We start from the raw sequence: 14,558 nt of genomic DNA on the forward strand, positions 1-14,558 counted from the left end.
AAATAAAACTTAAATATATAGCACTGTATCTTTTTTCAAATCACCTCCTCTTCACTCTGGTCTCAGTTGTGCGGATTCTGAGGTGAAAGCTGCTCTAAATCCTCGCCTGTCAGATCAGTGGTAATTAATTACATGTGAGTGGAGCATCGTAAAACCACACAGGACAAATGAGAATAATTACAGCGTTAAATGAAAAATTTCCCATCCTCATAAAGGACCAGCCGAAGTTAAACCCTGCAGAAGGATTATTCAAAAATGTCCTCTCTTTTTTTTCTTTTTTTTTTTTAAATTTTGTTTTGCAGTGCTGACGCATCACGCTCCTCTGTCTCTGACTGGTCATGAGGTTGTGTGAGGTCAGAGGAGTCAGGGGTCAGCCCGTGGGAGAAGTGGTTGAAAATGGGCTTGCTGGTTTATGACCAGCAGTCACTCCCTGAGGAGCACTAACTGTAGATCAAAGGATGACGTGCTAATCAGCGGTGCTTATCATAACCAATCAATGACACGCCTCCATCTGCTCAGGGTCTTTTCAACACGACACACGGAGTTAAAAATTACATATCTTACATGAAAGGAGAGAATAATGTGATTTTAGCTCATTAAGACCAATTAGTCTAATGAGGAGTGTGATTACCTGAGGTAGATGTTTTGAACAAAGATGGATGGGAATGGCAGACAAGAGAAAATTGATCTTGTCACAACAAAACCGCCATAATAACCTCAGCTACAGCAGTAATTTAGAAAAGAAAACAATATCAACAGCATGCGTTGTCTGTTTTTTTGGGACATAGTGCAAGGGTCACATATGGTTCAATAAGGTGGTTTGACACTGGCCTCCAGAGCTCTAAGGGCAGGGCACAGATGCTCATGGATCTATGGAGCCCAGAGAGGAAGGTGGTGGAGCTGTGAAGGCTGAACTCTGACGACAACATTGACAAAGACTCACAGCGGCAGAGAGAGCCTTCGGGTGCCTGACATGACCGACCTCTAGACCTGCTGCCACACTGATACTGACAGCACTGTGTCACCCACACACACGCCGCTAATAATAATCTAACAGCAGTATGATGCTGCGTTGATCCATGAGGAGACGTACTCTTTTTTTTTTTTTTTTTTTGCTCCACCCAGCAGAATGAGAGTCACTGTTTAAATCTGATGTCTTGTTCAAAGACACTTCAGCATGGGCCGAAAGTTGATTCAAATCCTGCTGGGGTCCTTTGTTTCAAGTTATCCCCCTTTTCTATCTCTCTCCCTTTGTCTCCTGCCTCCTGCTACCGTGCACTCTCAAATACAGGCAAAGATATCCAAAAAACAATGAAAGACGACACTTTAAAATTAATTATTCTTAAAGACCTGACTGATTTATGGTTGCTCTGCCCACTCTAGCGAACTCACCAAAAAATATGTAAATCTGGGATTACATTCAGTGGCAATATTTAGCCACGATAGCAGCATGACTCCAGGGCAAGCATTGTCAGTCTTTAGGTCAGTCAGCCCAACACTTGGGGCAGACTGAGTTTTGTACAGACATTCATGGCCCCCGGAGGATGAAGCCTGCTCACTTCTATTATTGTACTTATCCTGTAAAGTATAAAGAAACCTCTACTAAATTGAAATCTGGCACCGATATCCCTGGATGATGCATCATATTGACTTTGGTGATTCTGTAACATTTTTACATTATGCTAAAACAGCCAAAAGATAAGATGCTGAACATGGTAAAAATTATACCTGCTAAACGTCAGCATTGTTAGTGTGGCGGTAGACTCTTAATCTAGCTGAATGTTCACCATTGAATTATTCTTACTACACCCACGCATGGAAATTAGAGGAAGGTGAGGGTTAGGCACCAAAACTGACTTGGGTAAGTTTAAGGAACATTTTTTGTTATACCAAATAAACTATAGTTTGGGTATGAACACTAACACCAACTAAACACTTTGAAAACACTATATCATTCTCACCAGTTAAGTATTTTCTTAAAAAGCAAACATCAAATAATGTCTGAGATTGGACACAATGCAGCGTTACAGTCATCCACCACCACAACACCTTGCCTTGCCACGGAAACAGCTCACTACTTCTTGCATTAGTGCTGAAAGGTAGCATTGATTCTAAATTGTGTCTTGCAGAATTGCTCAATAGTAATCCTACTTTCTAGGGAAACCAGGCGGCAAATCCACACTGGTAACCTTGGGAGGCGGGATGAAGAAACAGAATGGCCGTCTTCAGGCACTGGTCAGAGCAAGAGAGATGGCGAGGGCAATGGTCCTGTGGTCTCTATGCTGTTCTTATTGATTAATTTAGACAGAGGTCCTTGCTGTAAGACCACCAATGACCTCTACATGCAACAGTGGCACAGTGATCATTACGTTAGAACATTACAAGTCAGTGTGGCTATTACCACAGTGAAATAGGAAGCTGCGAGTCAGTCGCTGCTGCCTCCTGCATCTGACAGAATCACTTACAGTGAATGAAGCAGTTACACCAGGGAATCTCTTCATGATCTGAAAGCTTCTTTTTTTCATTTTCAGCCACATTTTCAGAGTTATTCTCTATATGTATCCTATATGAAAATGGAGAGCTGTAGTCATGCAGAAAATAAAGGCTGTGCGTGTGAGCTATTAAGTGCTTTCATAGTCGAGAGACGCCTTGGTTTGACTCGTCCTCAGTTCTGACGTTTTTACCTCAGTTCTTACATATATGTAGGCTTTCTGCTCTCTCCTGCGTCTTTCCCTGTGACTTCACCTGAGCCACACTGCACTCTCACTCATGTCCACACTAATGTCCAGATCCTCGTAGTATCTCAAATGTTCTCTCACTCCCTTCTCTCCCATTTGCTCTTCATTTCACCTTGTTCCATGTCTTCTCATTCAACCCATTAACTGTGCTTCTTTCATCTCCCATCTCTCAAGGGATTCCCAGTGGCTTTGGCTTTCTTCCCTGTATGGATCGGCTCAAGAGGGGGAGGGGGACTGTTCTGTGCATTTTCAAACTGTAACATTTAGTGCTTGGTATTTGGCTAAAATAACCTATAATAGTAAAATGTAGATGTTTTCTTCTGAATCTTGGTGATTGATGTCTGCACATCCATGTTTACAGTGCAAACAGCAAATGCTACTAGCTACAGTAATGTATGCTGACGTAAATGACTATAGAAGAAGATCACAGGAATAATCTGCAACTAACTCACTGGCTAACCTGGATATTTTAGACTTGTGTGTTCTGATCATTTTCTGTCATCACTGATAGTTGTAGCGTTGCATCTGTTGTATCTACTGTAGGTTTGATAACAGAAAGTACATGCCATGAAAACTACTTTTTTTTCTCCACTGTTAAAATTTAAGAGGCATAAGTTTCACACTGAGAATTCAGACGCTCAAATAAAAAAGGCAGACAGTGATTGTGGAGCACTATATAATAAGTGGGGAGTGATTTCAGACACAGCCTGTAACTCCATAGCAACATTACACTTTTTGTTTACATCACCCAAAGCATTATGTGAGCTTAAAGACCCAAATCTCTCACAAACCAATGGAAACTAGAAGGGCACTCAAGAGAGCGCAGACCTCGGCCAAAGCCAGTCAAACAACACACACTAGACTTAAGAGAAAAAAAAGCTGATTCATATTGAATGATTCAGATCTGCCTCAAAAGTTAACGGGTTCCTCCCTGGCCCAAACCCCATCCCTCCACCAGTGTCGGTCCAAATCAGTTCAGTACTTTTTGCGTAATCCTGCTCACAAATAAACAGACGTGTGAAAACATAACCTACTTGGCAGACGTAATAAAAACAATAGTTGTGACAAAATAAATGAAAATAAGCTTTTTTTCCCCAATTTTATACTAGCAATACATTTTTTTGACAGAACTGAGGCTAAGAATAAAATAAACATGGTTTCCTAAATCTCACAAGCACTGACACTTCTATACAGACTAAAACTAGGAAGTAAGCAAACAAACAAAAATCGAATTGGACAAAACTTTTGTTCCTACAGGGTCCCAGTACAATTCTAGATCCACTGATATATCAAACGATGGCATTTTAAGATATGCCTTATGTGTCCTGAAAATAGCAGCATATTTGGCAGACTCAGCTAAGACAATGCTGATCAACAACGCCATATACCATAGCTGTTTTTAAGTCTTTCGAACCAAGTCTGGCTCAAGTCTTCACAGCTGCATGACTGCAGGGAAGTAAATAGGTAATAAAAGGTGGAAAGGAAAATAAACTATAAAGCTACTCATTTATATGTATGAACTTATTATTTTCATGATAAATCTTTTATCTTTCGTTTTACTCTGGTGCCAGCAGGAACAGCTGGAAGTGTGAATTAGGTTATGGAGACAAGTTTTCAAGTTCAACTCGAGTCTCCGTCTCAAGTTTGAAGTTTACAGCGCTGCTATACGCCACGCCTCTGAATAGCAAAAAACAACAAAGTTCAATCAAAAACAGCTTCGGCTTAAAGGCAGTTTGTAAACTTTAACCACCAGTAACCCCAAGCTGAACTCTACGACACAGTGAATGTTAATCTTAGTCAGACTACTGTCAAAATAACAAAACACAGCTCAAATTCAGACGAGCGTCAGCAGTGGGTTTAATGAGGCTGTGTGGTCAGACTGCACAAGTATACTTCACATTCTGCATCATGATTGAAGAATGAAGATTACTGCTCGTGCCAAGTCATGTTCAGTTCTGGCTGACGGACTGTAGCTGACTGCAGCGGGCTGACAATGGGCTGAGCAAGTGTGCTAGCAGTTTCAAGCTTGGCATGACTCACTCTTGGCTAGAACCAAAGCCTCTTTTCCCAGCCATCTGTCCATCACTGCCACTTCACTCAGTGCAACACAAAGTCAATTAAATCGCCGGTCCACAAACAGCATCTCCTTCATCAAACGGAGACAATGGGAGCAGACATGACAGCCAAGAGTGAGAGATGTGTGACTGCTACAAAAAGGGTTGGTTACTAATATTTAACACAGAACAGAGGACTGAATACTGAAGTGAGCAAGAGGGTGCAGGAGAGACTGACTGTCAGTAAATCTGTGAAAGAGAAAGAGAACGTGTGTCTGAGAGAAATGAGGAGAGAGATAAAAAAAAAAAAAAGGGGGGGGGGGGGGGGTAATGATCCCTCTGGCATGGCAGAAGAGGGATTGGCTGCATGGACGTCAAGGTGACACCGACAGGCCTATGAAAAAAGTGTTTACCCAGCATTCCATGTGCCAATGCATTAGGTAAGTGCATCATCCTGCCGAGGAGATGGACTCACTGGCTGTCAATCATGTGATCCCAGAGTGCACAGCAGCTAGCTAGAAACTATAGAAACAAGCCACATGGCAAGGGGACTTAAGACTGGATGACTTTAGAGTATGTTTAATCGTTTTACAACAAACAGTAAATTCACAATACTGAAGTGAAACAAAATGAATGATGAAAATGAAACAGTTATTAAAAATTATACAGCCATTCATTAAGATTTATTATCTTTAAAAAAAAAAAAAAAGCTGCAATTTACTTTTTTTCACTGGTAAATTTTGAATCTTTCAGATCTTTCTCAGTAATTTGTAAATAATCGATTAATTGTTTAGTCGAAAAAAAAAAAAAGCCACAATATATGTTGGTCAACCACCAACCTAAATGTCAAAGATATTCGCCGTCCGAATATATAAAGACAACAAAAACAACACTACTGGCTTTCCAGAAGCTGGAATCTTGGGATATCTGGCATTTGCTTGATAAATAACTTAAATGATCAGTTAATTACTTGCTGCTTAATTTTCTGTCAGTCCATTGAAAGCTCCTCCACCAAACCACCAATGTAGAGCTAAATTACTTGATTATTGAACTACTGTTAACACTTCAGCACTAATGAAATGGAAAAGGAAAAAAGGAGGGACACTACTGGGACTAGCAGGAGCTAGGTCGATAGCCTCAGCAGCAAACAGCTAGTTAATCAATTACAAAGTGATTAAAAGGAAGATATATTATTGAGAAAACATCCCCTATATTCCATTCTCCAAATACGAGAAACATTCAAAACTTTTCCCATTCGAGAATCTCTACTCACAGTGACAACACTAACGTGCTGATGTTATAATGTTTACCGTGTTCACCATCTTATTTAATTTGAAACTAGATGAAAAAGCTTAGGTATCGCCAAAGTGATTTTAATTCATCCTGAGGGCCACATCAATCTTTGGACCAGACTTCGTGACAACCCATCCGACAATTCTCTCACAAAAACAAAAACAAACAAACGTGAACCTCGTGGGCGGACACTCGAAGAAAATTTGGGCGATCACCAAAGTCAGTCGGCTTCATCCTCTGGGTAACCAGGAACAAACAAAATTTCGTGGTGATCAATCCAATAGTTGTCAAGATATTTTAGTTTCCACTAATGCATCTACCCGACCAGCTGACATTGTATTTGCTTGAGTCTAAAAAAAAAATAATCTAAATATGACAGAATTTGCATCTTGGCACAAATAATAAGTGACTTTAGTCTAAGAGTAAGGGTACTGTGAAACCAGCCCTCAAAAGCCCCATACAGAGTAAACATTATCAGGCAAGTGTTGTTTGCTCAGCTGTTCTGACTATGTGACTTACAAAGGAACATGCATTGTTTGGATGTTTGCTTCATTTCTGCTACACTGCTGCTGCGCCTCACACAGCGTTGTTGAAATCCCTGCAACATTACGGCGAGACAAATGCAGGGGTGACGGGATCTCTACAACAGCAAATTATGTGCTAATCCTTTTCTTCCAGTAAATACTACCTGCACCCAGCAGCAGTCGTCCCCGGAGGGGCATTGCTCTCATTAACGGTGAATCCCATCACAGCGAGATTTATTTTATCTAGCTGCTCCTTCCCTCTGAGGTCCCTTTGTGGAAACACAGCACCATAATAGGATGATGGCTGATCAACGGGATACAGTAAGAAAGGCCGCGGGCTGCTCTGTGCTGCTATTTTGTGCTTGCGTCATCAATATTCTGGCAGTTTCCTGGTGTATGAAGCAGGCTGTGGATGATTGATGAGAACTGGCTAAGAGAGCAGAACGAGCTGCTAACCATCTTCAGTGGAGCAAAACACACCATCCTACAAATGGGACTGTGCTTGAGTAAAATGATTTCAGCTTCATTTATTCTAGTTCATACTTTGATAAATGATTTGCTTTGGACCATTTTCTGGCAAAATTTGAGATTTATAAAAAGCTGAGGTTGTTGCCAAAGAGGCATGGGGACTTCCCAGATTTCAGTGATAAATAAAACAAAAAAAAATCTCTCTCTAAATATGTCCAGTTACTTTTAAGTGTATTCTAAATATATCTGGTGGTAGAAAACCCACACAAGGTCAATTTAAGATCAAGTGATGTGACCTAGGTGCTTAGATTTTCTTCATCGTGTCCAAAAAAGCATCAGGATGATATAAATTACATAATAAAAATAAAAATAACACAATGTGGAGTATATAATTATATCACTATATCCCTTATGCTTGAGGGGCAACCATCTGAATACTGTTGCTGTCCTGTGAAAACCATGTATGTCCAAAACATAAACTCTTCTTGAGTTAAGAAAATCAGTCCTGTTTTTAGCTTTGTGACCATGTAATTATTAGATATCCCATTGTCTCTTTAAATAGTTTATTAAGCATAAAATGTGAGTTTTCTCAACCCACTAAGAAACATTAAAAAATTAAATATCACCAAAATTGGTGATGTATGGTTTTCACTGGATAGCAGCAAGTCACTAGTTGTTGTTAGATCATTGTTTAAAATGCAAGTATGTGTACATGTTATTATGTGTCATCTTAATTGAAGCAGTAATGTACTTGATTCAGTTGATAATCCTGTGTGTGTGAGTAGCTGAACACAGTGGTTTTTCAGCACTGATGCAGTATCACTGTACAATGTTTAAATGTTTAACATAGTATAATACTTAGTACTTGTCTCCCAGCTGAAAAGTCTGGCCTGCGTTTTGTCCTGCGAGGCCTCCGAACACCACTTCATAATCAGTGGTGTTAACTCCACTGTTCACAGTTCTCAGTGACAGATGCTTAAGTCAAACACACACTAAAAAGATACACTAAGTGTTGCTTGACAAGCCCAGCAGAGCAAAGTGGATGCAACTGCAAGAGTTTGGCAGGTTCAGTCCCACAAAGACTCGTGAACAGATTCCTTACACAATCAAACAAGTGATTCTGTATGTGAGAGAGTGAACGAGGGGCAACCACCTATAGATTGAGCCAGGTCGTTTCTCATCAGCTGCAAAGATCCACAACAGCATCTGCTGAACATCACACCATAGCACTGAATAATACACGCCTAAATTGCTTTAACTGATCAGGTCTTAGTCATTCATACTGTTTGTATTTCAGACTAGTCTCAGGTTAACCCGTTTACATACAGTTTCCTCTTTTTGTTTCTCCTTAAGTGCCTTTAAAGTTGCATCTTATTCCACTCTGTCTGACAGTATCATGTAATATATATTCTGTATCATCTTGTTCCAGTTCTTCATTCAAGTTGTATGATGTTTACACAGAGTGGAATATCGAAAACCCAAGACCCAGGAGGATTTTAATGACTGCACCACAAGACACTGACGCACATCGTTAAGATACTAATGCACAGTGTCTTGTGCATCACTTTGTGCACATTTTCTCAAATTTAACTCCACATATTTACTATTTTTGAAAACCTTGGCATCTCCACAAGCATTTTAAATGAGGTTCTGTTGGTTTGAACCACGTTTGCTGGAGTGTGTGTCGACCTCACTTATCAAACTTGCTTTTAGAGGCTAATTAGTGATTAATACAAGGGTGTGGCTGATGACAACCACTGATTACTGTCACTGGGAAATATTTGGATTTAAGGTTTTCACTACTATATCATTCACACACACACACACACACACACAGACAAAAACAAGCACACAATCACAACAGGAAATATTTGAAATAGTAACTGGAAACAACAACAACAACAATAACAGTGTGAAAGTTATGTAAAGAGGAAGTCAAAACCTGGAGAGTTTGGAAAAAAAATGGACATACTCTGTTTGGCTCACGTTGGTAGGACAAAACTTTAGCTTTTGCTTCAGGGATAAGCCAAGTTTTGTGCTCTCTACGAGTCTGCATAAAAAAACAAACTCATCCTGGCTGTTTACTTTCTTTCTCTCTCTCTGCTTGTTAACCAGTGTCTCAGCTCCACACTTTAAGCTTGTAGTGGTCGTGCAGCAGTGCTCGCAAAGTCATACCAGACTCTCAAACGAGCCTCTTCGTCTCTAAAGAGCACACTGCGAGAGAGTTACCGTGTGCGTTTTGAGAAAGACTCTTACTTACTAACTTTCCGGAAAAGTGACAAGGGAGAAAATAGGAAGTGTATGTTTACGCCCCTTTAAATCCTGCACTAATAACCTCCATTCTGCTGCAGTCCGAGCCCTTCCTCTTTGTTCAGAGGATAGACGGGAGAAGAGTACTGCCGAGTTAGGCTCAGAAAAGTTCAAGGGGATATAGTTCGAGTTGCAGAAAGTATGTTTATACAAACTTACCAGATCTGACTCCTCACTGCCGGAGTGATACATTTCTGCCCTACCGACTCTGTGCTTTTCAGCCCGGCTGGGAGAAAAGTCTCCTCAGCTGCTGCCCATCTCCTCTCGGAGCACAGGAACTCCTGCCAGCCTGAGTGCTTCACTCCTACAAATCCCCTTGTCCCGGCTCAAGAGGAGAACGGCTTTGAACAAGCAGAGAAAGTTAGAGCCGGAGGAGAGAAGTTAGCTCCTCTCAGCCCTTCTTTGGCCTACTCCAGTCCCTGAGAGGCAGAGAAAAGACGAGTGTCTTTCCCACGCTGGGAGAACACTCCTTTAGAGCGCCGCGACCGTCCTCCAGCCCCAAAAACAAGCCCCCCTGCCCCTCTCCCCTCCCACACACACACACACACACACACACATATGTACACTCTCTCGGTTTCACACACATGCACACACACACACACACACAGACATCCAGTTAGGAAGTAAGATCTCTGGCCAACAGGGCTGGCCTGAAAATTCCAGAAAGCACCAAAAGCAGCTGCTGAAGCTTTTTATGTCTGTGTGCGAGTGTGTGATCTGGGGAGTTTACATGTGTTCCACTTTGCCTTAAACTCACTGTATAGTCTCAGCACATGTTGCCGAGACTGAAAAGTCAGGAAGTAATTATCCTCACTACATCAACGAAATGCCATATTTGCTTTCATCATCAATGGGACGAAAGCCATTGAAACTTTCCGTTTGGTCATTTGATGGCACATAATCGTGCTTGTATTTAACTTTACATTCAAAAACACGACAAAAGCACGGCTCTCAGTAGAACAAGAGCACCTACCATATGACAAACTTTTACAGCTATATAACATTTAAGTCATATAAAAGTCAGTTGAGTTTTCAAGTGACAGTTTTCTATTGAGCTGGTGGTTGTTGTAAAGCAGCACATTCACTTCAAAGAGACTCACTGCACATCCATCTCTTTATGATCTGACATCAGAAACACGGAAGCTGTGATGTGTGCTTTGTAATCATGCTGCTATTACGCCAGAGCTGATGCAGGCTGGGATTTTAAATATTCAATCCAAGCCGTAAAATATGAGTCAAGAACGTGAGTTCGGAAACTGCCACAGCTGCTCATGAGTTCACAAAAAAACGTAACTAAGAGATATTTTTCTGTAATAACAGAGGAATGCAGATATGTCACTGCAGAAACACACCAAGTGAACAGCACAGATGAGAACTGAGTAAACAGTCCTGTGTTGTCTTTTTGTCCAGCCTGTAAGATCATACAACTATCAAACTACAAGTTCAGTACAAGCTTTATTTGACATTCCCATAAAACCCAGATTTGTATTTTCAGTGGGGAGAAAATGTTTTCTGGGCAGCCCAGCCTAAATCGTAGATTATATTGTTTTAGATCAGGGTTAACCCCTTTCTGAGGATTATCATCCAGGGCATGTGCTCGGCACGTGACAAACTGTGGGATAGTTATCCTAATCTCACCAGGACAATGGTTACAAGTCCTGGTGTATCAGTTTGGAGCCAACAAAGGATAACTAAATAATTTTGAAAATTCTGCTGTTGTAAAACATAAACTATTCATAAAGTGTTTTTTGAATTAAATATACCATTAAAGCTAAATGTTGTCATTTTCACTGTATAACTATAAAATCCTTAAAACTTACTTGCTAAGAGTTATATGTGAAGTTTGATATTACTCTCATGTCTGTACCCTGAAAATTAAGCTATTGTGAGCAACTGGTTAACTTAGCATAAAGACTTGAAAAGGTGTAAACAACTAGTCTGGTTCTGCCCAAAATAAACAAAATCCACACACCAGCACCTCTTAACATGTTGTATTTCTTTGTTTGATCTGTAAAAAAACTGAAGTGTCAAAATGACATTTTCTGGTAAGCAGATTTTGTTACCTTTGTGTCCCTACTGTTTCCAGTCTCTATGCTAAGCTAAGCTAACCAGCTGGTGGCTGTAGCATATCTGCAGTACAAACATGAGTGTCTTTGTTCATCTTCTCATCTAACTCTTGGCAAGAAAGCAAATAAGTGTTTGAATTTGAATTATTTATTCATTTTATTTTCATCATGTTTTAGTCTGCTGATTATTTTTTCAATTAATCAGTTGATCATTTGGTCTATAAATGTCACAAATAGTAAAAAAAAAAAAAAGGCCATTGCGGTTTCCCAAAGCCGAAGCTGACATACTGTAGTCACATCTTTTGTTTGGCTTTCAGTAACAAAACACAGAGCTGTTCAATTTAATATCACAGAAGAAAAACAAACAAACAAACAAATAAACAAACAAAAACAGCAGATATTCACATTTGAGAACATGGAACAAGTGAATTTTTTGAGTTTTTGATTTTCATCTCTGAAGTATGTTTGTAGTCCAATCCCAGCCCTGCGTTGGCAACATGAGGTCAAGGTAAATGAAGGTGAAAAACAGACTGCAATTGCAGCTGGGGCTTCTATCTCTCTCTCTCTCATCCTCTATCTCCATCTCTTTTTCTTGTTTCTTCTCAGTCTCTCCCTCATTTTCCTCTCTCCCTTTCTCTCGTTGGCTGTAATTAGAGATGGTCCCAGGGCTCAAATGGCCTGGCATTGTGTTGTAGCTAGGTAACCTCAGTCAGACGCTGGCTGCCGGCCCTGGGGGGTTTCATTAGATGTGAATCACAGTCACATGGGCCAGCGTGGATTCTCCAGTCTGATGTGATATTATGCATCAGGATCAGTACAGTCATGCTTTAGATTCAATTTCAAAGCAGAGCTGGGTATCATTAGATTTTTATTTATTTATTTATTTTTTTTTTTGGTTGCCAGTGTTCATTAAAATATGCCATGCTTCGCAAATACACTGTTTTTTAAGTGGAAGAGTTTGACATTTTGCGACATATGTCATGTTGCTTTTCTTGTTGAGAGCCTTATAGTTAGCTGACAGTTTAGCTTAGCATTAAGACAGGAAAACAGGGGAAACAGTTAGCTTGGCTCTGTTTAAAAACTGAAGAGCAAAAAACAATCAAACAGTCGTTACCAGTTGTTCGACAGTCTTTTGTTATAATCTGTTAATTAGTGAGGTTTAGAGGTGCTGATAGGCAGATTTTGTTACCTTTGGACAGAGCCAGGCTAGCTATTTCCAGTTTTTATCCTAAACTAAGCTAACCGGCTGCTTGCTACATATTTGTCATAGAGATATGAGAGTGGTTATTGATCGAATTGTTTGTTTTGGCATGAAATCAAATAAACATATTTCCCAATGGTCAGTCAGTCCACAAAAAGTCTTGAGTTTTGACACATATATAGCTGTACAGTTCAGTCATTTAACTCCCCTCCAAGTAATTTAAAGTGTAAGGCAGATAATCTTTAACACAGTGTCATCAATGCAATACTTGATAAACAGAACATAATGCTGCTTTTTTTTTTTAAAGTTGTTGTTGAAGGAGTGTAACAAAATAAGCATACATTTAATGGTGGACTTCTGTAGGTTATTTTTCTTCTAAGGAAACTGAAAGATTTATCCACTAGCACTTGAAGTCGTCTTGGAGAGTTTCATTTGTGTAATAGCATTCTTGGCAAGGCAAAACCCCTTTTGGAGGAGCCTTTCTGACAGAGCCTCAATGATCTAATTGTGGTGTATTTTAGCCCATTAATGACTTTTTTTAGCTTTACTGAACGTCTATAACATCGTTTGTATGAATCGTGGCCTGTTACAATCACACATTTGACAGAAAATCACACCGCTGATGTTGCTGGATATTGTTTCTGTCACTGGCGAGACGCTTTGGGTCAGAAATCAATCAATTATCATCAGTATCTGTTGTTGGTCTGTCCTCTGTTATGATGTCTTCAGTGTTATGATGTTGTATTGATGTAAGGCAGATGAACTCATGATCCCGAGTGCTTTATCACTGGAAAGTGTATTTGGCAGAGTAGAGAGTTTTATTTTGGGCTGTTTACTTTAATGTGAATGGTGGCCACTGTGGAGTCACACTTGCATGGAACTGTCAGACCATTTGTGTCCACTCCTGATATGGACTTAGATTGGCTGGTGGCTGGAGAGAGTGTCCTGAAACTGCACATGTGTGACCCCTACAACGCATTGATTTAGACAATACACACTGAGGTGTAACTGAATATTTCTGATATATTTATTTTAATGTTATAATCTTCATGAAGGTAGGTCTTATTGCACGGCTTTTGTATAAAAAGAAGAGCAGTCATCACTCTTCACACTATACAAGGTATAGTATCTACGTACTGAGAGGAAACAACAACTGTTGGCAATGTCATGTTTTTTTTTCCCAATGTGAAACACACTGGGATGCTGTATTGATTTCCCTCGTGGTCCAATTACTGTATGCTGGTTTTGTGAGCTATCCTCGTTGGCGTTTGTGTGCCTGTCAGTATGAATGCCTGCTGACGTCATTGTGTGCATGTATACTAATCAATAAGCCAAAGGCAATGCCGGCACTCATTTCCCAGCGCTGCCAGAACCAGGAGACATTGATCCGTCAAATCCCATTCTGAGAGGCCATTCGGAGAGCGCTGATAATTGCTGTCAGCAGCGAAGGATGCTATTATATCATTACATTATAGTAATTACGCAAAATAAAGCAGCTAATCTGGGCTAGAGCTTTATCTACTTTGTTGATTTAACATATTGTGGACAGAATATGCTTGTAGAAGCTTTTAGCTAAAACCCATTACACACATTAAACACATAAACTTTACTATGGATGACCTCAGCATAAAAATCCTGGCAGAGATAACTGGAGCTACACAGGATCAATAAACATGCAGTGATTTTTACGCATTATTTTAATTGAGTGGCAACTTAAAATCACAGTTGACTTTGCTTTCGCAAAATGTTTCCTCGATCATTATCGTAATCTGTTTTATGGCAGTGTGATGCAGACTTCACATGCAGAAGTCATTTTTAGTGAGAATTCAGAGACACCAGATCACACTTCCTGATCAACTGTCATCACGCTCAGCATGAGGAGGTTTTCGCCTCCGGCTGAGTTT

General features: G+C 40.1%; 1 protein-coding gene across 4 annotated transcripts in view; it reads right to left on the bottom strand.

Annotated features, from left to right (window-relative positions):
• Window positions 1–14,558, bottom strand: part of cacnb2 (calcium voltage-gated channel auxiliary subunit beta 2) — a 62,898-nt gene that overhangs the window by 21,866 nt on the left and 26,474 nt on the right. The window contains exon 1 of one of the 4 annotated variants that reach the window (XM_022767077.1): window positions 9,547–9,624. The exons of the other annotated variants lie outside the window; for them this stretch is intronic. Within the exon in view, the coding sequence (XP_022622798.1) occupies window positions 9,547–9,579 (33 nt within the window). The 5' untranslated portion in view covers window positions 9,580–9,624. Of the gene's footprint in view, window positions 1–9,546; window positions 9,625–14,558 lie in introns of those variants that run through there. 4 annotated transcript variants of the gene reach the window in all.

This window comes from Seriola dumerili, unplaced genomic scaffold (genome assembly GCF_002260705.1).
Source record: "Seriola dumerili isolate Sdu_G_001 unplaced genomic scaffold, Sdu_1.0 BDQW01001124.1, whole genome shotgun sequence".
In the NCBI taxonomy this organism is placed as follows: domain Eukaryota; kingdom Metazoa; phylum Chordata; class Actinopteri; order Carangiformes; family Carangidae; genus Seriola; species Seriola dumerili.